At 43.4% G+C, this 25661-nt stretch overlaps 1 protein-coding gene across 4 annotated transcripts in view; it reads left to right on the top strand.

Annotated features, from left to right (window-relative positions):
* MAPRE2 (microtubule associated protein RP/EB family member 2) overlaps nucleotides 1-25661 on the top strand; it is a 164298-nt gene that overhangs the window by 56690 nt on the left and 81947 nt on the right. The window contains exon 1 of one of the 4 annotated variants that reach the window (XM_082667107.1): nucleotides 5204-5448. The exons of 2 other annotated variants lie outside the window; for them this stretch is intronic. In XM_082667107.1, coding sequence (XP_082523233.1) covers nucleotides 5330-5448 — 119 coding nt within the window. In that variant the 5' untranslated portion in view covers nucleotides 5204-5329. Of the gene's footprint in view, nucleotides 1-5203; nucleotides 5449-25661 lie in introns of those variants that run through there. One more of the 4 variants, XM_082667110.1, reaches the window with a different exon arrangement.

Genomic DNA, 25661 nt, shown 5'->3' on the forward strand with positions numbered 1-25661 from the left:
CTGTGTGTGAAGCCTGGTGACCAATCACTGTCACCACTAGGATGTCCTGTAGGTACTTCTCTATGTCCAAAACATGCTATGAGAATCTCTCTTCCAGAAGGACAATTCAATCTGTATTTCCCATCTTTTTTGTGTGTGTGTGTGGTACGCGGGCCTCTCACTGTTGTGGCCTCTCCCGCTGCGGAGCACAGGCTCCGGACGCACAGGCTCAGCGGCCATGGCTCATGGGCCCAGCCGCTCCGCAGCATGTGGGATCTTCCCGGACCAGGGCACGAACCCGTGTCCCCTGCATCGGCAGGCGGACTCTCAACCACTGCGCCACCAGGGAAGCCCATGTATTTCCCATCTTGATGAATGATATCGTTATCCCCTTGGTCACCCAAGCCACAAACTTAGGATTCACTTGAAATATCTTTCTCCTTCACTGCCCACCCTTAATCCCCATCAACATCGTGCCCACATCCATTTAGTCCAACAAATCATAGCAGTTATTCCCTCTGAATATCTCAGATCTGTGCTTGCTCCTACAACCCCTTGGCTCCTGTCTAAGTTTAGGCCTTCATCCCTGTTTGATGCATTTTGATCTCCAACATGGGACTTCCTGGGTGGTGCAGTGGTTAAGAATCCACCTGCCAGCATGGGGGACGCAGGTTCGAGCCCTGGTCTGGGAAGATCCCACATGCCGCGGAGCAACTAGGCCCGTGCGCCACAACGACTGAGCCTGCTCTCTAGACCCCGAGAGCCACAACTACTGAGTCCACGTGACACAGCTACTGAAGCCCGTGCACCTAGAGCCCGTACTCCACAACAAGAGAAGCCACCACAATGAGAAGTCCACGCACCGCAATGAAGAGTGGCCCCCGCTCGCTGCAGCTGGAGAGGGCCTGTGCGCAGCAAGCAACGAAGACCCAACGAAGCCAAAAATAAACAAACAAATAAATAAATACTCCAACGTGTCTTCTATGCTACTGCAGCATCAGACCTTCTTGATATGCAAATTTCACCATGAATTTCCCTTCCTAAAGCACTTCATGGTTCCAAAACACCTTCAGAGTGAAGGTCAAGCTTCATAGCTTGGCCACAGCCCCTCCTGCACCTGGTCCTGGCCCTGTCCTCTGCCATCGTGCATTCTGTTCTCCATCCATACTAAACAACTTGCTGTCTCCCAGGGATATCACACCCTTTCGTACCTCTGTACCTAAGTATATCTGCTTGAGAAGCCCTTTGTCTCCCCTCTACACTACCGTTCCTCTTTTAAACGACAGTAGAGCCTAGTGGAGAAGCATGTCAACTTTGGGGCCAAGACATGCTGGACAAGTTGCTTTTGCTCTTTGAGCCTCAATTTCATCATTAGGGTCATTGTAAGAATCAAATCAGATATTTGTTGAATCAGTGAATTATGTATTCATGTAGTGCCTACTACCTGCCAGCCCTTATGCTGAGAACCAAAGATATAGCAGTGGGCAAAGCAATGGAAGCCCCTCCCTAAGGGATCTTGTATTCTGTTTAGCACAGAGAAAGTGAACAAAAAAGGTTATAATTATTACTCACCCAAGGCTTAAGTAATAGCTCCTTGGGGAAACTTTTCAGACCTACGTCCCAGTTTCCTTTCTGAATTAGGTGCTCATCTTCTATGGCTCTATATCACACTGTATGGTGCCGTTATCACAGCATCATGTTGTGTCATAATTGCCAATATTTTCCTCTTGCTCGTCTACAGCTCTGAGTTCCTTGAGGACAGAGCCTGGGACTTTTCTTCTTATGTTACCAGCTTGTAGTACACAAGAAATCCAGCTATATGTGTCAAGTGAATGAGTGAATGAACATTTCAGAGTATGCTTAACTTATTGTTTAAAAATAGCATCTACCACTAAAGACCATTTGCTATAGGCCAGAGACTATGTCAATTGCTTCAACTGTATTACGTAATTTAATCTTCACGGCAACACTATGAAACCAGTATTATTACACCTACTTCATAGATGAGGAAACTAAATCTTAGAGATGCAGAGTAACTTGCTAGGGTCACATAGCCCGCAGGTGGTGAAACCAAGCCAGGGACCCAAGTCTGCCTGATGCCAGAGCCCCAGCTTCAATCCATGATGCTTCGTAAGAGGAGCCATTTCTCTATGGGGCAGTTGGAGATGTAGGATGATGGTCTGGATATACTTTATTTTAGATACGTCTGTGTACGTAAGACAAACCTTAACCTACAGTCAGATGTACACGAGACATTTTAGCTTATTTGTGTGTATGTGATCTGTGCGACTCTCTTGGCCCCGCTGAGGGGGACGGGAAATGAAAGGTTTTAAAAAGTTCACAGTATTACAGCCTCTTCCAGTTTAGACTGTCTTTGGAGCGCTCGGTCTCTTGCGTGAATATTCAGTCTTTTAGATGTCCTCCTCTCTCCCTGGGTTCTCTGCCTAACTGTACCAAGCCACTGATTTTAGTGTGATGAGGCTGCACCTTGATTGGGGAGGAAGGTGTTGGGGAGACACTCTTTGAAAGCCATCTCTTCCCAGAGTCTCAAATGGGACTTCTGCCTCATTAGGCAAAAGAAATTCCCTTAGGCTGAGAACAAAGCCAAAACTTCTCTAACGTCTCCCTTCAGGGACCCGGAGGTGGGAGATTCTGCTTTTTCCCACTTCCACCTGCTTCTTTCCAACCTTGGGGTTGGAAAGGGTACTCTCCCCGCCCTCTTCCTGCCTGTTTGGCGTTTCTCTCTGTCCTAGCATCCTCCTTCCCAAAGTGGAATGTGCCTTCCCCTTCTCCCCAGGGCTAAACTGGAGAATGGCTGCCAGGTAACCTGATTTATGGGGAGAGGAATGAAAACACATCTGTTTAATATTTTCAAATTATTACCCCTGTTACCCCTGCATCTCGGAGGGTAATCACAAGTCTCTGGGGGCTCTCTGGGTCCCTTTAGAGTGGTGTGGTTCAGAGCAGTCCTGGAGGAAGACTTACAAGACTCTTAGGTACCTCCTCCACCTGCCTCACTACCCCTCCCCTTTCAGCCCATTCACCCAAATTCCTGGCCATAGTCCTCTTTTTCATGGACAGCCCAGAAACAGTGGGAGTATTCTCTCCACAAAATTAGTTGGTAAAACCAATGATCTATATATACATTCAAATTCTGACAAACATAGTCCCTAGGATAACACCAGTTATGTAACCTATTACTTAAATATGGGATCATGGAAAAGAAAGCTATTCAAAAGAGCCCCAAATGAGAGAATGTATGCGGAAAACATTAAATATTTGATTTGTAGACTGTGCCTTTTAACTTCAGACTGTTCCCAAAGAAAGGGGAAGCTTTTGTGAAGAGGAACAAATTAGTAAGGAAATTAACAGCCATGGGTCAAGTAACAGAAATAGTAAGAGGAAGTGTTGATCTTTGTAGCAGTAACTACACTCTCATGCCCCTTTAGCTCACTGTGCAAAGTGAGGCTTGCTGTGTATCTCTTGTACTCAGATATTTGTCTGTTGTACCTTGTGAAGTCTTAGGTCAGAATTGGATCCTTATTGTATGAAAAAAAATTCTCATGTCAGTTGAGATATGGATGAAGGAATCAACTTGTGCACTGTGAATTCACTGGAGAAAGTAGAAAATAAAATTATTAAAATATAGTTCAAAAGGAGAATTCAGAATAGGAAAAAATGCCCCCTTATTTAAGATTATCATTACCATCTGGGTTGTAAACCATTTGACTCTAATTCTAGGAGCTTGATGCCAGAAATAACTTATTACCAGGGAAATATGCTGGAGAATTGTCAGGAATGACAAATTTTTTTACTTGTTTTAACATCTGTATCACAAAAATGATAAAGCTGGTAAGCCATACAATGATGTGAAGGCATGAGCCTAGTACTTTCTGCGACATATATTTATGCTGTCTTTTACATTCCAATTCTCCTTCCTTTCCCACCCCACAAAGGGTCAGAGACCACTTTTGATAAGCAGAGAATCCTTCAAACTCCCTTCTTCTTTCTGAAGGAAAGCACTGGACACATCTGGAATCTGTTCAGAATTTATAATCTAATCCATACACTTTGCACAGTACTAGCAATTCTATTCACGGCTCTCTTTTCACAGTGGTCATGTTGAGAAGTACATAAAGTACTTGATTCTTACCTTGATCTATAACATTTATGAGTTCACATTAAACATAGACCACCACTGTCCAATCACATTGATAAAAGCACGTCATTTTGAAGTTCCAGTTCACTACTTCCTGGCTGTGTGACCTTGAGCATGTTGCTTAATCTCACTAGTTTACTCATCTTTAAAATAGGGATGGTAATAATAATAGTACCTGGCTCCTAGCCAATGTATTTGAAAGCTCCATTGCAATGATACAGAACAGCTTGAATGTTGAGAGCCTCCAAATACTAAATTGGATGTTCACGTGTTTAATTCAAAGGAAATAAAATACATGACAAGGATTTAATTATGTGTATCAGGAGACAGTATAAGAATTTGAATTGGGAGGTCGTGTGTAATCATGATGTTCTAAAATGGTGGTTATCTTTTTTTTTTTTTTAACTCTGGGGATTCTTTTGTGCAGAAAATCTCTTAATTTGCAATCTTTGATCTTCTCATTATTAACGTAAAGGTATATTGATTAGAAGGAAATGCAGCTTCCTCTTAGCTTTTCAGGTTTGGGGCTACTTTCGGGGAGGCGGCTGCTGCTGTTTGGAGAATGGGGGAGGAACCTGGAAGTTTTAACCCCTTAGTCTGATATACTTTCTAGAAGGAGGCTACCAGGTCGTGTTATATTTTTCTGAAACCAGACGGAGTTTAATTTTCATGACACAAGAACTTGGTATCGAAGGAGTTAAAGGGTCTCCCACACCCCTCTGCCTGAATCGTTCTTTTGTGTACACAGCTGCAGTGGGAGCTCGGGTTGGAAAGGAAATGGTTAGAGGAAGAGCTGGTTTTCAGACCCAGGCGAGTCTGCGAGGGGGGCCGGGGGTGGCCTGGGGTTTTACATGCCAGATGTAGGCCTGCCCGGGTGCCTGCTTGGAGCCGCTGGCGTGGTCACGCCGGGGCCCAGCGCTAATCAAGACGAGGTGATGAGTTAGCGGGTTGCTATGGGGATGGGCCGGGCCACGTGACCAGGGTGCTGCTGCCGGCGCTTTGACGTCAGCAGCCGGGAGGGCGGGCCTCGAGAGGGCGGGGCGGGATCCGAAGAGGAGAAGGGAGCTGCGAGCAGCGAGCAGGCGGCAGGCGCGGTCTGCGCGAGGAGCAGGCGAGCGGGAAGGCGAGACGCAGCCACCTTCCTCACCAGCCAGCCCACAGCGGTTTGTTTCCATCCTCGGGAGTGCGCCAATGCCCGGGCCGACCCAAACCCTGTCCCCAAATGGCGAGAACAACAACGACATCATCCAGGATAACGGGACCATCATTCCTTTCCGGAAGCACACAGTGCGCGGGGAGCGTTCCTACAGGTAATGGGGCTGGCACGGGAGCGGCGCCGGGCGGGGGACCGCGGCGGGCGGGCGCGCGGAAGTCCGCCCGTTATATAATGGAGCAGACGCTGCCCCCGGACCCGGCTGCAGACGGGCGTTTGTAAAGGCGGTTGTGATTATTTGCTATCTGTTTCCATGTGTCATGTTGGGTGTGCACGGAGGCTTCCCGATGGCAGATGGAAAGCATTTTGTGAATAGGTTTGCTGCCTGCAAGGGGTCTCCCTCCATCTCTTTCCTTCCACATTGATTTAAAAATGCAAGCAATTTTCTCCCCCTCTCCAAAGGGAGACAGGCTGGAGCACTTCCTTTCCTCCTTCCTTTTTAGATTTTAAAGGAACCATGAGGTAGGCTGTGCCTGAAGACAGGGAACCAGGAGGATGGTGAGGAAAAGGTTTGCGCTTGCCCTGGTGTGCGTGTGTGCAGGAAAGATGGAATCCTCTAGATTAAGCTGCAGTCTGTGATGTTGAACCGCCAGATTGATGGAGCTTTGTAAGAATTCTGCTCGCTGATTGGTGCAAGGATTGACAGCAGAGGTCACGGTGTCAGACATTCATCAAAATTTTCTCCATAGAACCCAAGGTTTATTAGAAAGAGACTGGACTGCAATGGACCTGAAAAGAACTGGGTGCCGTTATGCATTTTCTTAGGAGTTTATGGCCTCCGCATGGGTGGGGGAGCCCGCCCTTCTTATTTACAGTAGGAAGGTAATTCCTGGTATTTTGCTGAGGTCTGATTTGAGGATGGGACTGATCTTGGTCATTGTGTTGTGAGCCTTTTGATTAATGAGGCAGCCTGTACGGTTGGCATCATTTTTACATTAGCATATCTGGCAATATGTTCTAGTAGATAAGCTCATTAAAATTGTTTGCATTGTTTGATAAGGATAACAATGTAATGGAGAATGCAGCTAGAGTCTAATGCAGCTCAAGGCCAGACTTTAAGGGAGACTGATAGCTTCGCTCATATTTCCTCTGAAGTTCTTTTGTACTGGGGTAGTTATTTTTAAATGTTACCTTGATAACCGCTAACAATGCTTTTGCTTTGAGGCAGAGCGCACATACCTCTGAAATGCATCCTCTCAGCGAGCAACAGGAAATAACTTTTTTTTTTTAATGCCTTCATCTAAACATTCAAATGGTATTATGGGCAGACTAGTCTGTGTGTGTGTAAATATTGCATATTTTAAAAATAGAGCCGAAAGTACCCCCACATCCTCTCTCTTTGACCAAAGAAATGCTATGAGCTGACTGAAAAAAAAAAATTATAAGCAATCTTTGCCCTGTCATCTCTGGCAGTTACATAAATAGTGGGAGTTAATTTTGGCTGTGCCCATGAGGTCACCAAAATCTCATGCCTATGGTTCCAAGTAATATGTTGACATGGCATCCTTAGAGATTCCAAGTGCTGGTTAAACCAAGCACTTAATATAAACCAAAATTGGTTAATATAAATTTGCTTAATATAAACCAAAATTGGTCCACAACCTCTGGGACTCTCCTTTTGGAGACCCATGAGACTGGAACTTTGGGTCCCTTCTCTCCTTTACTTCTCTCCACCTTTCTCTGGACATTCCAAAGCTTAAAGTAGAATTTAAAAACAAAAACAAAAACTCTGAGTTGCTTTTAAACCGCACTTATTTAAACTGCTCTTATAGGTGATAAATTTGAAGCCCATATTTCTTCAGTGATTTCACCTCTGGCACTTAGGTAGCAGTTGTTTTTAAGACAGAGTTCGAATTTTACCACATGGGCCGAACGAAGGCAGTCGCCTGGTTGGGTTTTATTAGTCATATGAGCGAACTTGCAATGGCAGTGGAAAAATCATTTGGTAGAAAGGTTAAATGCTACCTTTTGTTGATGAATTATTGCTTTAAAATAAAAATTTATTCACCTTTTAAATTCAGTCCAAGTTATTATTTCCATTTCCTGAACTATTTCCAGTTTGCTGTCTGAGTCCCTGTATGGTACCTGAAATTATGTGAAAAACAAAACTGAATTTGAATAAAGATCTGACGGAGCAAAATCTTAAGTCACTAAGAGCATCATCACCTTTGTATTTAATATAATAGGAGTATTGGATGCTATAGTGAGAGAAGTCATAGGTTAAATGAAAGAAGACTCCAAAATTACATTTGTATTGTGTTATGTAAAGAGTGCACATGGAGACAGACACACTTGTTATTTTCCTTGGTCTGTTTTTCTTTCAAAGTGGATGACCAATGTAGTATAACTACCACTTATTTTTTTGGAGGGGTGGAGGGGAAGGAAAAATGTGACACGTTTTTCTATCCAGGAAGTGTTCCATAATTATTTTGGCGTCCTGAGGCTGGAGTAATATTGCCATTTAATTGCTGAGGAAACTTGGAAGGCAATTTGAAAGCCAGAGGAGAGATTTAACCACATAAGTTTTACTTTGGCTGTAGGTTCATTTTGGCCCCCAACGATGAGGTGAGCTTGAGAGTTCTGTTGGAGTGCCACGGAGGGGCCTGAGTCAGCTGAGAGCCCTGGGAGTATCACAGGGAATTCTCTTTGTGGTTCCTTTACTGACTTCTAGGTAGGGCCGCAGCAGGTCCTTCAATCTTTGGCTTTATTTTCTACCTTTTCTTATTACATATAGACTCTCTCATCACATTCTTATAAAAATTTTTGTGAAGTTAACTTCAAATATCTAAAACAAACACCATCTTAAGAGGTATGTAGATATAAGATGAGCGCAGTTATTACTGAAAGGGGACTCTTCCAGGTACTGCAGGACAAGAACACCCCTCACCTGGCTGGGAGCACAGGTGAGAGGAGAAGCAGACACCCAGAGAACAAGACTGTTCTTTCCAGCCCCATCTGGGGGCAAGTGGTCACTTCCCAGGAGGAGACGTTATTGTCATAATATGTGCACGAGATTGTTTATAAATAAGGATCAAATATGGTTCACAACCCAGATATCTTGATCCAGGTATCTCTTGGTATAAACAGAACCCATTTTTACAGACTGAACTAGAGGGGGTGGTAAATCATTATTGAAACAGAGTGCACTTCGATTAGCAGAGCAAGTTTCCTTTAGAAAATTACCCTTCCATTAGCAATTTCAATTGAAAAGAGCAAGGGCAAAAATGGCTCAGCAGAGCTGACTGGACGTGTTTCCACGGCTCACGTCCACTCCTGTGTGATCGCCTTCTCAGGCCCAGCTTCCTCATTGCATTTATGAGCGATAGAAATCCATATATTTTAAGAGCTGCCTAAAAAATAAATGTGGTGTGGGCCATCTGAGGTGACTGTTTAATTCACAGAGCGAACAAGTCGAGCTCTTGCTCTGCTGGGAGGGGCGACTCTCTATAGCTCTGTTTCATGCAGATGCTCGTAGGAAATGAAATTTATTAACTGGCCCTCTGCCCACTGCATCTTTGTTTGCATGCTCCAGGCTTTTAAGAATGAATGTATAAGTCCAGAGGACTGGTTCCACATGGGTGTTAGAACACGCAACTACAGTAGCATGTGTTTCTGAATACTTAAAAAAATAATAATAAATTACTTGGCCCCAGGCAATGGACTGTAAAGAAAAGCACAACGAAAACTTAAGCCTAAAACATTGGCTCTGACATCCAACTTTGCCAGTTTTGAAAAATGAACTCGTGGTAAGGAAAACAAAAAGAAATAATGTGTGTGTGTGTGCACACGCATGTGCACAAAAGATAGTTGTGAAAGCGTGTTCTGTTTAATAGAAGCTATTGCAACACGCCTCACTTTAACCAGAATGTAGACTTCAGATCACATTCCCCTGAATAGGAGCTGCAGACAGCAGAAGTCTCCTTCATACATCTCCATTATGTATATATTAGTATCATCTGGGTTTACTACTGTCATAGGAGGTTTTTGAAAAAGTGATTTTTGTCCTTTACATTTTTCTTAGTATTTTTAAAGGGTACTTGATGCTTTGATTATTAGGTGCCCAATTTTTGAACTTCTTTTCAGGGTCCTTTGTCAGGGCGTCTGCTAAGGGGATGGTCTTCCTGGTGCCCTTGGTGAGAGGCTCACCCCTGCTCAGCAGTGGTTGTCACTGGTCTTATCTCTTTACGGTACATTATCTTAGTAGAACAGTGGTTTGAGATGGTCCTCTGAATTTAGGAGGTTGATTTCCATACGCAGTATCTTTCCTATATATACAGAGACCTCTTGAAGCTGCAATGAATAATCCCTTAGGTCAGTGGAGGGGGAAATATCAGGACTAATCTAAATATTCCGTTTGGCTTGGAGAATTAATTTGACAAACGCTTGAGAGTCGTACTCTGGCCAAGTTCTCTGCCAGATGTGCCTTCAAGGACCTTGAGTTCTATTTCAAAGTCAGATGTGTGAGCTGTTCATTTTGTAACAGGTTTACTTTGTTGTGAATATTTGGCTTGGTCTGATAGCCAAAGTGGATTGCACCTCCTGAGCCCACAGTGATTCAAAGTAGAAAAAGACACCCTCCAGGCCAGTGTGCTGTAGGAAGCTAAGAGACATTGGTGGAGACCAACAATTTGGGTGAAAAGAGAGTGCAGACTTTAGAATCAGAATTTTCATGGGCCTGGCAAGGCACATATTGGGCAGAAGCGGAGAGTAGGGCAGGAGTATTGGAAGGCAGGCAGGTGACCAGAACTTGAAAATAGAAAGCCATTGAAAGCACATTAATTGGAAGACAACATAGTAAAAACAGAGGTGCGTGCTGGAATTGATCTCCCGTTTTGCAGTGAGAGTTGAAAGGAAAATGGAATCCTCCAGTGCCCCACCCTGCAGAGCCCAGAATTCCTAGCGAATACTTAGCTTGCTCTAGTAGAGAGAACTCTCCAGCTCTAGTGTAGGTAGATGTTCCTGGCTCAAGTCATCTTTCCCTCAGTAGAACCAATCAGGGCAACTTCTTCCCAGAACGGGTTTGGTACTTAGGTCAGATGGTGGCTTCTGTATTTACAGATGCCCACTTCATAGTTACCGGGCTAAAGAGATGGCTGTTGTATAGAGTTTACACTATTTTGATCCTCCCAAACTCCCCAGGCTAATTCGAATTTTACTCACTTGAACCAGGACTGACTTAAAGCGTTATCTTGTTTTTTCTGAAGGAGCGGAAGGTGGTGATAGATGCATGAGATGGTCAAGTTGATGGCTGCTTTTAGTGATGGATGCTTTTGTGTAATGTATCTAGTAAAGGAAGTGTAACTAGAGCTCAGTCTTTGTCTTTTTTCTAGACCTCATTTGCTTCGGGCAGGTAAAATGTGTCCAAAGAGCCAGATTTGGGTTATGACGTGGAACAGAAGAGGAGTAGGGCAAGAGACTTGAAAATGAAGAGCACGCGTTATAGAGTGTGCATTGGCAGAAGTCTGTAAAACTTGGGATCTTGCGTACAGAATTGGTCCCGAGGTTTATAGCCAGTGCTTGTTACATCATCCGTAACATGACAGTGCTCTTCCTATGAGGCACACTGTTTTATGTTTCCTAGAAGTAGTGTTTATTTTTCTTTTATAACACATTAATTCTTTGTTCTTAAGAGAGCCTACTCTGGCAAAGCCCTGAGAGGTAATTTGTCAAAAATGCCAGCGGCATTGACATCTCAGGGCGTCGTTCTTGGGTTCACAGTTCTACTTTGGTTACAAACAGTAGTCTCCCCTCATGCAAGAGCCCGCCTGGTTCCGCGCAAGGTTTGCGTTTGGTGCTCAGCAAATCAGGAGAAGGCGCAGCCACTAACATGGGCTCCTCTTCCCCCACCCCAGTCTACTTCCATTTTGTCATTTTGGAAAGCCAAAACGTGTTTTCAGGTTATTAATAATAAAATCTTTTAAATTTCCACTCTTTAAATAATTACACAATTATTGTTGTATTAAAATTTAAGCCAGGGCTTCCCTGGTGGCGCAGTGGTTGAGAGTCCGCCTGCCGATGCAGAGGACACGGGTTCGTGCCCCGGTCCGGGAAGATCCCACATGCTGTGGAGCGGCTGGGCCCGTGGGCCATGGCCGCTGAGCCTGCGCGTCCGGAGCCTGTGCTCCGCAACGGGAGAGGCCACAACAGTGAGAGGCCCGCGTATTGCAAACAACAATAACAACAACAAAATTTAAGCGAGAATTCCGACAGTCTAAGAATCTGTTCTTTGAGCAAACTTATGGGGTTCCTTCTGTACGCCAGGCTCCATGCCAGGCACTTGAATTCAGAGATAAATCATGCAAAGCCCCTTCTTGAAAAGCCTCTAGTATTGGGGACAGCAGGCAGGAAGGCAGTGCTTGACGGAAGAAATCTGAGGTGAAGAGGTACCTCTGACCCCAAGAAAGTAATTCTGTGATTCTTGTGCTGATGCTTGGCCAGGGCAAAATTACCACTCCTGTAATTTTCAGAAGCTGTTAGAAATGGCGCATGTAAATAAAAGCTATGTTTGAGTGTGTGTGTTCCCTACCACGACCTCTGTGTATAAGTTTTTATACAGCCCCAAGGCACAGGTTTGAGCATTGTTGAGTGACCTACGTGGTGGGAAGGTAGTCACTTGGGGAAAAGTAAAAGGCTTATCTCTTTTGATCCGCCAAGTTTTATATTTGTACTGACCATCACTATGTTTAAAATAGTACAGTATTCTAACTTTTATGTAAAGAAAATTTATATATTCATATTTCCTTGATGTGCATGGAGAAACTGAAGGAATATAGACTAATCGCAGTGGAACTGTACAGACCGTCCCTGGGTACCTTTCTTTGTTTAACAAAAAAGCTTACGACTATGTAAATGCACTACCTAATCAATCAATGGTGTTTCATTTAACACCTTAGTAGCATTTTAAAAATTAAATGAGTTTTGATTTTTAACAGTGAGTTGTACATGCTGAAGTGTGTTGGGAAGCATCTCAAAATATCATGGACTTGTTGAAGTCACATGGATGATATTAAAGATTTGCCTAACGCAAGTACTGCCCTTTAAAACGTCGCAAATCACAGATGAAACGTGCTCGCACAGCATCCGCCCCTTGAGGTTTCACACATAGCAATGCATAGTCCATGTTTTGTTTCCTTTCCCCCAGAGGCCATCGGAGCGTGATCAGTATCGTTCTTTTTTTGTGATGCGGCCAGCCTGCTTAGTATGCAACAGGAATCTTGCACTAACTGCAAAATAATCTTCTGTGAGGATTCTTTGTCAGTATCCGCTTTGGGTGTTTCTCTGCTCATTTATTGAGCACCTGGTGTGTGTCAGGTATTGTGCAGGGGCCCTTAAAAATGTGAGATTGCGGGTTATAGCCATTTCTTAGCCACTCTGCTGCTGTCCTCTGCCCCAAGCCCCACCTCCCGCCCCCAGCTCTGAGTCTGACTCGCCCCCTTATGGAAGTTATTGAGCAATATCTGGCTTTGATGGGACCCCCCGCGGTCGTGCTAGACACCAGCTAGGAAACAGGCCATCTGCATTCACCAGCCCCTCCCCCGCCCGTCTGGGTGAAGGTTGAGTGGATCCCATGGAGACTGACCAATTAAGAAGAAACAATAGGAGAGCTTTGAATACATTATCCCAGCTATAGGGACCTGCTGCTCACCGGCGGCAGCCACGAATTAGAAAGCTTGCGGAGCTCGTGAGCCAAGGTCTCTGCTAGAAAAGGAGGAAGCGGAAGAGGGAGTGATTGGTGGGTGCCGTGGGGTGGAGAGGGGAGCGCAGGATGAGGGCTTCTTGGGGTGGATGTGTCAGCCCCTCCCCTTCCCCCCTGGCTTCCCATCTCTTTCTGTTTCTGTGGGCCTAGTACATCTGTCCCTCCAGCACGTATTCTCCAGAGAGAAGGAAAAAAAGATGAGAGTCATCAGCCGCCTAGGCAGGGGGCTGAGGACAGGAAGGCATGGGGACCTGTAAGTCTTTCCAACACCCCTTAGAGGGGCTGGCAACACACAATAAACGGAAAAGCAGGTTTGGTGTTTGGGAAGCCGGTTTGTCTTTCCCTGGAATTTCTAACAGGCAGATAGCATTGTCATATCACCGACTTTAAGATGTCAGTGTGAACATGCATTGCAGGCTGTGTGATGAGTGTCACTGCTACCTCACCTCCCATTCAAAACTTAGTCTACCCCCCAGTAAGACCAACTGGGGCTCTCAAAGTCCCAGATTGCTGCTCAGAGAAGCAGGGAGCGGTAGCAGGCAAAGCTTGGTCTCTGGCCTGAGACACTCTGCCAACCCCTTTCTAACTGTTTCATCCAGGGTGAATTTTTTAGCCTCTCTAAGCCTCATTTTCCTAATGTGCTAATGGAAATAATAATAGCATCAACCTCACAGTTCTTAATGAGGACTTAAATGAGATACGCAATATAAAGTATACCAAGCAGTGAATGGTGCAAAAGTAAATGCCTTTAAAAATGTTAGCTAGTACTGTTGCTTGTAATTTCAATGTACCCTTTTACCCTGTCTTTATAATTAGCTATGACCTTTGTGTCGTCGGTACGTGTTACAATACTTGGCACATAGCAGATGTTCATTAAAAGTTCAAATTCAGTCTGGGAAAAATTCAAACAAATTATACTGTGCTGTCCCCCACCTTACCAACTCTATTAAGAATTAATTTTACATACCGTAAACTGTATCCATTTAAAGTATATGATTCCATGAGTATTGGTGGTATGTATGCCTTTGAAGCCATCACTCCCAAAAGATTCCTGGTACCCTTTGCAGTTCATATGTCTTCTGTCCACAGCCCCAGGCAACCACTGCTCTGCTTTCTGTCCCTGTAAATTAGACTACATTTTATACAAATGGATTCATACAAATTGTACTCTTTAGTGTCTGACTTCTTTACTCAGCGTAATGATTTTGAGATTCATCCACGTTGGGTTTACCAGCACATCATTACTTTTTGTGGCTGAGTAGTATTCCACTGTATGGCTATACCATATTTTATCATTTACCAGCTTGTGAACATTTGGGTTGATTCCAGTTCTTGGCAATTATGAATAAAACTTCTATGAATATTCATGTATAAATCTTTGTGGAGCAAATGTTTTCATTTCTCTGAGGTAAATATCTAGGAGTGGAATGTTTGGGTAATATCATTGGTGTTTAAGAAACTTAAGAAACTGCAAATAGTTGTCCAATGTGGTTGTACCATTTCACATTTCTACCAGAAGCATAGGAGAGTTCCAGTGGCTTCACATCCTTGTCAGCACTTGGTATTGTCAGTCTTTTCAATTTGGCCATCCTTACAGATGCGTACAGGTATACTGTTGAGATTTTAAGTTATGTTTTTTGGATGATTAATGATGTTCAGTGTCTTTTATGTGTTTATTGGCCATTTGTGTATATTCTTTAGTGGAGTGTGTGTTCAGATGCTTTGCCTGTTTAAAAAAATTAGTTGGTTTATTGTTATAAGAGGATTATAAAAAGTATAACCTAGATACTATAATATAGTCTTGACTTAGATTTTAATGGATTTGAGTCTTGTGTTTTTAACCTGAATATAATACCTCTCAAGAAAAAGAATAGTTTTTTCTACATGTTCTTTATCCCCACTGCCTTTTCTAGCAATTAGGTCCAGCTCTTAGTAAATATATATTAAATGATTCTATTAAAAAAGACTGCAAAATAATAACAGGATCATTATATTAACTCAGGGAAAAACCACTAAATCCACTTAAAAAGTTATATTAAAGAGTTAAATTTTGGAGCTGTGTTTTCTTTGGGGCCTTGATAGATATGAGATGCTCTTTTAACTCTGTGGGGAAGAACCCTGTAATTCTGTAGATACTCTTTTCTTTCTATTGAGTGTTCCCTTAACGCTGTATGAAACTTTCTGCTATTGAATTTAAAAGGAAAATGTGTGTAGAAACGTTTTCTTCTTTAAAGAGAGCAAGGAGCCATTTTCATACTTTCGAAATTTTGCCCAGGATAATCAAAGCATTACATGCCTCCCCCGCCCTTTTTTTTTTTTTTTTTTTTTTAAATCTTGCTCACTCCTTTTCATTCTGTCTAATCTGGCACTTCTGTTGTTGTTGCCAGTTTGGCTCCTGACTTCTCAAAACCCCTAAGGAGAAATTGCCTCAAGTAGAGTTTAGAAACTGGGAAGCAAAAGCTCAGTAAGGTCCTAGGTTTACCTGAAAGGATCTGCTGAGGGCCCTTGTGATTTTTGAAAGGGTAGGAATGCTTGGCTTCCAGAATCTTTGCAGCTGAAAACCAAATTTCTTAACCACATATGTTTCAAAACCCAAAGATACTATAAAATAAAGGTCACTTGTGACTTCACAAATGCCGTAGGTCTACTAGTAGATTTCGAGTGCAACTTCTTTCATCTGTCACTTATTCATTTCATTGCAAAACCGTGAGGCCAGATTTCAGCTGAATTACTGCTTCTATGATGGCAGTAATCTCTTGCTGTCTAGGTCATGGATGATTATTTTCTGTGTTCTGTTTAGGACTGAGCAAGTTATAGCCACTCGAGGATCAGTTGAGAGTTGAAAGTGTTCTTTTTGCTTTAATTGAGGTTGTTCCATGAAAGGAAGCCAAATACCACTCAACAGGACATCCTGTGATTCCCTTAGTTTACGATGGCCAACAACATGACTTTTTTTTTTATAAGATGATTGCTTGCTTCCTTTCCTGTTAACAAGGGAGCCCAGAACCGATGGTGTCCATTTGGCTTTAAGGACAATAACTAGCAAACAACTAAACCTCGCTCCAAAATCACCTAAAGAATTATAGGACCTGGGCTCCCCTGGTGGCGCAGTGGTTGAGAGTCCGCCTGCCGATGCAGGGGACACGGGTTCGTGCCCCGGTCCGGGAGGATCCCACATGCCGCGCGCGGAGCAGCTGGGCCCGTGAGCCATGGCCGCTGAGCCTGCGCATCCGGAGCCTGTGCTCCGCGGCGGGAGAGGCCACAACAGTGAGAGATCCGCATACCACAAAAAAAAAAAAAGAATTATAGGACATAGACGAACGTCCAGGTCTTTTTATGTGAGCCAACAATGATTTGGTCATTGTTTGCATTTAAGTGACTGCTGGTTCTGTTGTCCTGAAATAATAACTGAAAAAGGGAGGAAACTAGACCAAACTAGAAGTTCTAGGAATTAAATATGTTAACATAAAATCTGGAATCGGGTATATTATGGTATATCTGAACAATGAAATGTAGTGCAAGTACTACACATGAAGAAGATATGGAAAATGTTCAAAATGTGTTAAGAGAAGTAAGCTGATTAGTACAAAAATACGTGTGCATTGTATTGGTTTCCTAGGGCTGCCATAACAAATTTCCACAAACTAGGTGGCTTGATACATATTCTCTCACAGTTGTGGAGGCTGGAAGTCTGAAACGAAGGTGATGGAAGAGCTCTGCTCCCTCTGAAGGGAATTCATTCTTTTCCTCTTCTGCGTGGTTGCCCTCTGTGTCCCTTGGCTTGTAGCCGCATCACTTCAATCTCTGCTCTCTTATCACATGACTTCCTTCCCTGTGTATCTGTGTCTCTCTGGGTCTCTAAACGGTCTTCTCATAGGGACACCAGTCATTGAATTTAGGGCCCTAATGTCATCTTATCTAATTACACCTGCAAAGACTCTCTTTCCTAATAAGATCATATTCTGAGGTTTCGAGTGGACGTGAATTCCAGGGGGCACACTATTAAATCTAGTGTACGTATTTGTGTGTGTGTGTGTGTGTGTGTATGTGTGTGTGTATAACTGTTTTTATAAATGTACATGTATAAAATACACACACACCCCACACACTCATATAAAAGAGGTCTTTAATTTTATTTTTATCTTTATTTTCTACTTTTTCTCTAGTGAAAATGTACTGATTTTTTAATATAAAATATTTTTAAAAATAAAAAAATAGCACTTTGACATCTACTTTTTAAAAATAGTAGTTTTTTTAAACTAGCATTCTACCTTGAAATTGTTTTCTTTGCTTCATCACACTATTATGAGATTTTTTAACCTTAATTTAAAATAGAAATTAATCCTTTGTAGCATATATACACAAAAATATATAGAGTCAATTCATATTTTTATGGTATTAATTGTGTTTATTATGCTTAGTATAACTAACACTGAAGTAAAGTAAACTAGGTCTTTGCGACTTTGGGTCAACCAGTATAATATCAGACCTTTGGTTTAAGTCTGGGGAACACACACACACACACACACACACACACACACACACACACACACACACAAGTTACAGTTGGGCTTCCCTGGTGGCGCAGTGGTTGAGAGTCCGCCTGCCGATGCAGGGGACACGGGTTCGTGCCCCGGTCCAGGAAGACCCCACATGCTGCGGAGTGGCTGGGCCCGTGAGCCATGGCCGCTGAGCCTGCGCGTCCGGAGCCTGTGCTCCGCAACGGGAGAGGCCACAACAGTGAGAGGCCCGCGTACCGCAAAAAAAAAAAAAGTTACAATTATACTCAGTTGCTGAATTCAAATTCATTTTTAAAATATGTTTTAAAGTCTCTAAGTTAAATTAATCTTAGGAACCTAGAAACTAGGCATGGGGGCAGGATGGGGAGGCACTTTGCCAAATTTCATCCATTCAAATTGACTCAAATACTGGTCAGTTTTTAACATACACATTCACTCTGGAACTCACGTCATTTACCCCCCGAATGCCTTTAGACTTTCCTGTCTCTAGTAACACCTCTATTTAGTCAAGTTGTTCATAAAGTCTTCTCATTAGTAATTTCCTTTCCCTTAATAATTTCTGAGTGCTCATCAATCAACTGTTATTTTTCTGTCTTTATCCCACGTTTAACAAAACATTCCAAATTCAGCAGGGACCACAATCCCCCGCGTTTGTTAAACTACAACAGTATATTAAATTTTGTCCTTTGCTCCTGGGGGGCCTCATACCGTAGAACTGCAGAATCAAAACAGGAGGCTTCAATTCAAGTAACTGCTATACATCCAACTCTTTCCTAAACCCAAGGGTCTGACTGTGTATCTGCCCCTCTGGTATTTCTGTACCTGATTCAGTTTGAACATGCCACAGTTCTTATCCACTTTTTCCTCACATGCTCAGTACCTGCACTTCCTTTTGAGAATCATAGTGTTCTTACACTGATGGCTGGAAATGTTTTAACTTTTGACCTGTGAAAAGGCAGCAGATAGGAGAGTGGAGAGGTACTGCAGGTTAAGAGCGAGTGTGTGTGTGTGTGTGTGTGTGTGAACTGATTTTTGTCAGGGGCTGTTGGGTATTTTGATGCAAGTCTATCAGCCCTTTCTTCATTCTCATAAATAAATAGTAAATGAGTTTATTGGCTTAAAACAGACAAACAAACAAAACTTTAATACTCCAATACAAGGCAGATAGGATTGGTGTTTGGTTGCCCAGACAAGAGTAGCAGGAAACCAGGGAAGGGGAAAGAAGGATGAACACTGACTCGGGGGTAGAACTGTAGGCAGATAGCGGGGAGTTTATTCTCTGGCCTAAATGAATCATTTCACCTGGGAAAGGAAGTTTGGGGAATGATGGCCTGGGAAACTGGTGATGAAATAGTGCTCCAAGTTTTGATAGTATTTCCTCACTGCTACACCAGTTTGGTTGAACATGACTAATCTTAGACAGAAATTTCCATTTCCTGTGCTCATGACTTGCAGCCATCTTGGATGTAATTCACAGGATGTCCTCTGGGGTTGGGGAGTGGGTTTGAGGTACAAAGCCAATCAGTACCTTGTCAACTAAAGGTGGTATTTAAGAAGTTTAAGGAAAGAATTAAGAAGAGTGGGTGGCAAGGACAGGGCTGGGGGTATGTGGGTGTATATCATCCATTTTAGAGTTAAATTCACTGGGACATAGTTTAACACTGGCCTGTACTTCCCTTTTTCTTTTGGGCTTAATTTTATTGGTACTTCAGTTTCCATTTCCGTTTCAGAATGTTCTCGTAAATTTAAAAATGAATTTTGCCACAGTGTAAATACAGACCTTTGGATAGGCACCAGTCTCTAAGAGTGAGATACCCAGAGATCTGTGTTTGGTATTTGTTTTTTAAGAAATTGGTTTTTTTAAACACATAGTCAAGACATCAATCTGAAGCCTTTTATTAGTTGAAAAAAATTATAAGCAGTAATAGTGTACGTGGTCTCTGTCCATTTTGACTAAGCTACCACAGAAAGAAAATTGAGAGACTTGAGTCCAAGATACGTAGTAACTAGAAATGCAAAACGTGGTGATTCCTAAAATATTAGCATGGCTTATATGTTACAGCTGGCAGGTTTTTGAGCCAAAACTCATTCCCAGCATTAAACTGAGTAAAACTAGTTACCCAAATCTCTCCATTTCAGGCTCTTCTTCAGGAAAACTTATGTTAAAAGGTCATCTTGGTTAAAGGGAAAATGTACAATGAGGACTAAAAAAGGAAAAATGGTTTTTATTCAAGGCCACAGTGGTATTCACACTTGGAGGTCTGTCTTCTTCTCACTTACTCTCGTGACATCATAAAACCCGAGAGCAGAAAGGGACTTGGTTGAGGGCAGGATTCCTGGAATCAGCCCTGGGTCCAGATCCCAGCTCTTGCATTTAATAACTGTGACTGGGCGAGTGCCTAACCCTCCCCGATTCTGTGTACCTTCTCCTCCGTCATGGCAGAAACGCAGTAGCTGTCGCATAGCATTGTCGTGAAGACTAAATGAGAAGATGAGTGTTAACTACGTACCAAAGATCCAAAGAGGTTAGGCACATGTGCCCAAGTTCGCCTAGCTGGTTGGTGGTAGCTCTGGGGTTAGAAGCCAGATCAGCGGTCTCATGAAGCTGAAATGTGTACAAATAGTGAGTGCGCTTTTCATCCTGGTGTTGGAGACATGAAGAATGGCATGTTTCTCTACTCCCTTCTTTCTTTTAGACAGCAGACACCAGAGTCCTTTAGTTCACTCAACCCTAATTTATCCTCACCTGACCATCTCACACAGCACTAGAGACGTGTATTGACAGTTGCCTTACATGGCATGATTTTGGGAACCCTGTAACTTTCTCCTCCCCACGAAATTCTCCCTCACATGCATCCATTCGGGTTTTATTTACTGTGCACCCACTATGTCCCAGGCACTGCTCTAGACATAGGAGACACACGGTAACAAAATGTATTCTATAAAGAACCTGCCTTCATAGAGCTAACTTCATTAGGGCAAGAGGTAGCGGACAGACAGTAAACTAATGGGATAATCACAGCTTGTGTTAGTATCACGGAGGAAAGAACAGGTGGTGGAGGAGTACCTGGAGGAGGCCACTTTAGAGTGTGGTCAGGGAGGGCTTGCTGAGAAGGTGACATTTGAGCTGAACCTGAAGCATGAGATGTAACCCATGGTGCCAAGTGCTGGGAATGACCCCTTCCTTCGCGTAAGACCTTGAGCCCCAATTATCCCTAAGGATCAGCGTTGAAGCTGTCGTCCCTCATTTGTTTTTTATTACGCGAAGTTTTCAGGAAGTCACACAGCTGAGGATGAGAAGTACCTGAGGAGGAATCAGCACCACCGAGAGCACAAAATAGTTCAGAACCGGAGGTGGGGGGCACTTCTAACAAAATTTGCCCCCCACCCGGCTTTGCCTGGTATTGGTGGTGTGTTCATGCAGTCATCACATACTCTTCTGCTACGTCTTACGCACCTGGTTTTATGCAGGGGGCATTAGCAACTGAGCATGACCGCCCACCATGGTGGCAGCAGCACCCATGCCCTGAAGGGTTGACCTGAGGTCGTGCGGGGTGGGGGAGGCTTGGGACTGGAAATGACTTAGGATCATGGGAGAGAGCTAAGGTCAGGGTGAGAAGGAACAGGGCCAGGTAGGGCTAGGAAAGTTAAACAGAAGGCATATGGTCCAGATCGAGTGGATGTACCCGGAGCCAAGTTGAGGAGGGGCGGGGGGACTGGGCAAAAGTTGGTGCCCTGAGGAGGCCAGCCAAGCCTGTGGCATGGGAATGAGCTCTGGGTCATTGAAGTTATTTTCAGAGCATGGACCAAGCCACTCACTGTTTGAAACAGATGGACATTTAGGCAAATGTAATCAGTTATAATCAGTTGCATTTCTGACCATATGGCGTGTGTGTGTGTGTGTGTGTGTGTGTGTGTGTGTGTGTATGTGTGCTTATGGCTTTAAACTTTTTGCTTCCGTTATACGCAGTTGAATTTCATTCATGTCCGTGAATGTTATGAATGCCACAAAAAACTTTTAGAATTCCCAAATTTCTTCACTCCTTGGATAAGAGCCAAGTTTCCAAGTCATTTCAGGGCCGTAGCAATTGACTGTTAATTCTGAATTTAAAAACCCAAACCCTTTATATGCTGGGGTTTTTTTTTTTTTAACAAATCAATTAATATTTTACTTAGCATGCAATTTTAACACATTGAATAAATGAACACAAATCGTCTATGTCTTTCATCATTCAGCATGACCTCAAAATCTCAGACAAGCTAAACAACCACTCTCTGGACCTTAGGGGGTGGAGCCATGCAGGAGTGTTTTTTTGTTTTGTAATTTATTGAAGTCTAGTTGATCTACAATGTTGTGTTAGTTTCAGGTGTACAGCAAAGTGACTCCGTTATACGTGTATGCTATCTTGAAAATTGCATTTCTGTTTCATCTCCTTACGATATTGGGGGTAGCCAAGCTAAGGAGCCACCTACTGAATAGTACCTGGTGGGGTTCACGCAGATATCCACGAGGCTGTTAAGTGGAGGTTGATTTTCAAGGCTAGTTAGAGAGTCTCCTTTTGCAGGCGGTTGGAGAAATCTGTTGTAATCATATTCTGTTTTTAAAAAATAGTCCTTGGAATACTTGGTGGTGTGGCAGGAAGGAGCTTGATCTCTGTTTTTAAAAGGAACAGTTAATGGTAGATGGGATGGACACCCTGCAAAAGGGTATTATTTTCTGTTCATTCTCTCTGGGAGATGGCAATGATTAGCTGGAGGTAGGACCTCTGATTGTGAGACGACATGGAGCTTTGCGCCACAATTAAAAGCATTATCATCAAGCAGTGGATGATAACGAAGGTCACGTTAATAGTCGCAATTGTAGGCCGCTTGGAAGAGCCTGGAATAAAGAGCAGGCTAATGTGCCCTCTGATAAAACTCATATTTTATGCAATGTTTCTCTAAGCAGCTTAGTATTAAAGTTCTTTTACACTGGTTTTCTTCACTAGCTCTAAATGGTGAATAGCCTAATTTCGAGGAAAAATGAGTATATTTCACATCCTGTGTTTTAATAAAATATATGCATTTTATAATTGTGGGTGTATCTTGATGCTTCTCTGCTGTCCTTGTCTAAAGTTAGTACTGCACCCAGGCCTCTGCCCCCGCTGAGCTCTCTGGGGAGGGTTGGTGCCTGGAAGAGTCCGTTTTGCGTTGTCTGTCTCATCCCGTAAGACAGTCGTAGAGCCCTGTAAAAATAAAACAGATGCACATCTGCCCACGATGGCTTAAGTGTGTTATTATTACCTGAAGACAATAAATGACCCCTGAAACTCCCCTCCCAGCCCTAGAGTCCATGCAGCCATCAATTATTCCACAAGTTAAGTGGACGCCTTAATACCCAATTTTCAATGAAACTCAGTACAGTTTCCAGAATGTCTCTCCAGGGAGATTTCACCTTGTCAGTGTTTGTCTTTCAGAGACCCTCTGTGACTCCAGCTTCCCTCCATCCTGATCTCCCTCCCCAACCAAATACTGTCCCCCTGCCCCCATATTCTGGGTCGCAAATAAAGAGCAAATGATGAATCGAGAATTATCTGGAGATACTCTTTCTTTGGTGAGATGTTTAAATCCTCCCCCTCACGGTATTGAATCTGGAGAATGAATTATGCACAGCTGAAAGGCGGAGAAGTTTCTGGTTCAGGGGACACTTACCAGTTACTCCCAACGGATGCCCAGTTCATTATCAGGGACAGCCACAGGGATTTCACATCAGCCTTTTGTGAGGAGGGAGCCAGGAAGCAGACACTCACGCAGAATCTATTTCTGTTGTTACAAAGCTTTGCAGAGGAAAACTCTGACATTTAAGTGAGTGTCTGCCATTGGGACCCAATCTCTTCATCCCCCCTCAGGTTGATGAACAACTTTTGGACTTCCTTCGTCTCCATATTTAATCAGTGGGTATAAATATACACTTCTTGGGCTTCCCTGGTGGCGCAGTGGTTGAGAGTCCGCCTGCCGATGCAGGGGACACGGACTCGTGCCCCGGGCCGGGAGGATCCCACATGCCGCGGAGAGGCTGGGCCCGTGAGCCATGGCCGCTGAGCCCGCGCGTCCGGAGCCTGTGCTCCGCAACGGGAGAGGCCACAGCAGTGAGAGGCCCGCGTATAGCAAAAAAATATATATATATATACACTTCTTTTCTTCAGTGTATATTTACAGGTTACTTTAGAAAGATGCCACTTGTAAGAGAAGGAAATAATTCATTTTTAGATCAGTGATTGTCTTGATCTCTTTTTAAACTCTTATCATAATACTTGTGGGTCCATAGAAGTGTTTGCAAAATGGCTATTTCTGTTAGGATGACCCCCCCCCAAATTTCTTTCTGAGTAAAAAGCCACATTTACGAGTGTGTTTGAAATAATGCACCTCCCTTTACCTAGTATGTAGGAACAGGCCAACCTTGACAATGTTAAAAAATATGAACCAAAGAACAGCCCTGTGGGAAGGGAATTAAAGGTGAAGCCTTGACCTAGACCAAGTGTAAGTCCAGTGATTGGTAAAGAAAGTGTTCTTGGGACTCACAGGTACTTCTCCACCTTGACATATATAGAGACTTAAGAGCCGTTTTGGCCAGCAGGACATGGCTTCCTACGAAGCATTGATACCTTTAGACGTTACTTAAGAAACCACTCAGATTATAGATGATTAATGGACTTCAGAAATCCTTATGTGCCCAAGCTCAAAGATGTGTTTCCCAGGTGAAAGAAAAATGCCATTATTCTTCATACCTCTTTTCCAGTCTGTTCTTTGTTTTGTAACTGGGTAGAGGGTAGATTGCATGTGTCGGTCTTAGGCTGGTGGAGGTGGATTACTTCCCCCAGTGAAAATACAGATTGTTATGAGAGAGAGAGAAGAAAGATGGTCACAGACATGAGTATAATTGTCAGTTGTCAGCGCAAAATTGTGTGAACAGAGTATATTGCCATGGGGGGGGGCGGTGAATTTACAGAACATTTTATATTGAACATGAAATTTCCAGTTGTGTATAGACTCCTTTAGGGAATGAAATAAAGAAAGTAACTTAAGTCAGGGTGTGTGGGGTGGGGCGGGGGAGCGGGGGGGGGTTGGCTTTTAAAGGTTCAGCTTCAAAATGCGTTTGGGGTAAATCAAAGCCAAACAGAGCCTACTTACAGAGCAGCAGACAGAAGTCAACCACTTACGGAAGGCAGTTCTTCTGCAGATGGTCGTGTCTAAACTTGGGAATTCTGGCAAACTCAGACGATAGTTGTGAAAAAAAAAATCAAAATCAAAATAGGTTCCATATGCCTCAGTCCCAAAATTAATTTCTCAAGCCCCTCTCCTTACAGCCACACACCCAAAACAGCATCAGAGCCAGGGTCCTGAGACACCTGGTTTATTGTGAGCCCTGCTGAAAAAACACTGCATTTTCCTCCAAATGGAGTGATCAGTCACGTTTCCCCTTAAATGTACACAGTGTGGCTGTGGTCTATTGGTAAGGGTGGGGCGGAGAGATGAAATGAATTACATAAGAAATAATTCCAGTTGAAGGGCACCTATAATGCTAGCTATGACATTTTACGTGTTTGCTACATTTTGAAGAGACACTCCTCTGGAATAATGAATAAACCTTGCCCAGTTTGTTCTTGGACACAACTGTGGACTATTTTGTAACTGGTTTAGGGGCCCATGACTAGTAAGGTGGTAGAATCCATGTTTTGGTTTCCACGGTTCGGGGCTTGCCAAGTCTTTATCCAGGCTTTGTTCAGTAGGCGAGCTCAAGTCTCAGTCCATAAAATTCCTTTTGTTTCAGTAGCAGAAATGTAATTTCTCATTTCTATGGCTGAGCGACTGCTGCAAGGCATAAACTTGCCGTACGTTTCCTGCCCGCACCCCCAAGTGCTGAATACAAGATTGAAATGGGGCAAAATCAACACACTGGCCCTCAGCCTGAGGCTGGCCTTTTTCTGAAGTCACATGTGTCAGTGGTCACTATCCACAGACAAGCCAGAAATACGACTTCACCTGCTCGAGGTATGAAGGGATTTTCATTTTTCTGTGTTTTTGTTTCTCTCACTTGTAAAAATAAAATATATA

Source organism: Grampus griseus (assembly GCF_964374135.1).
Source record: "Grampus griseus genome assembly, chromosome: 12".
Taxonomy (NCBI): domain Eukaryota; kingdom Metazoa; phylum Chordata; class Mammalia; order Artiodactyla; family Delphinidae; genus Grampus; species Grampus griseus.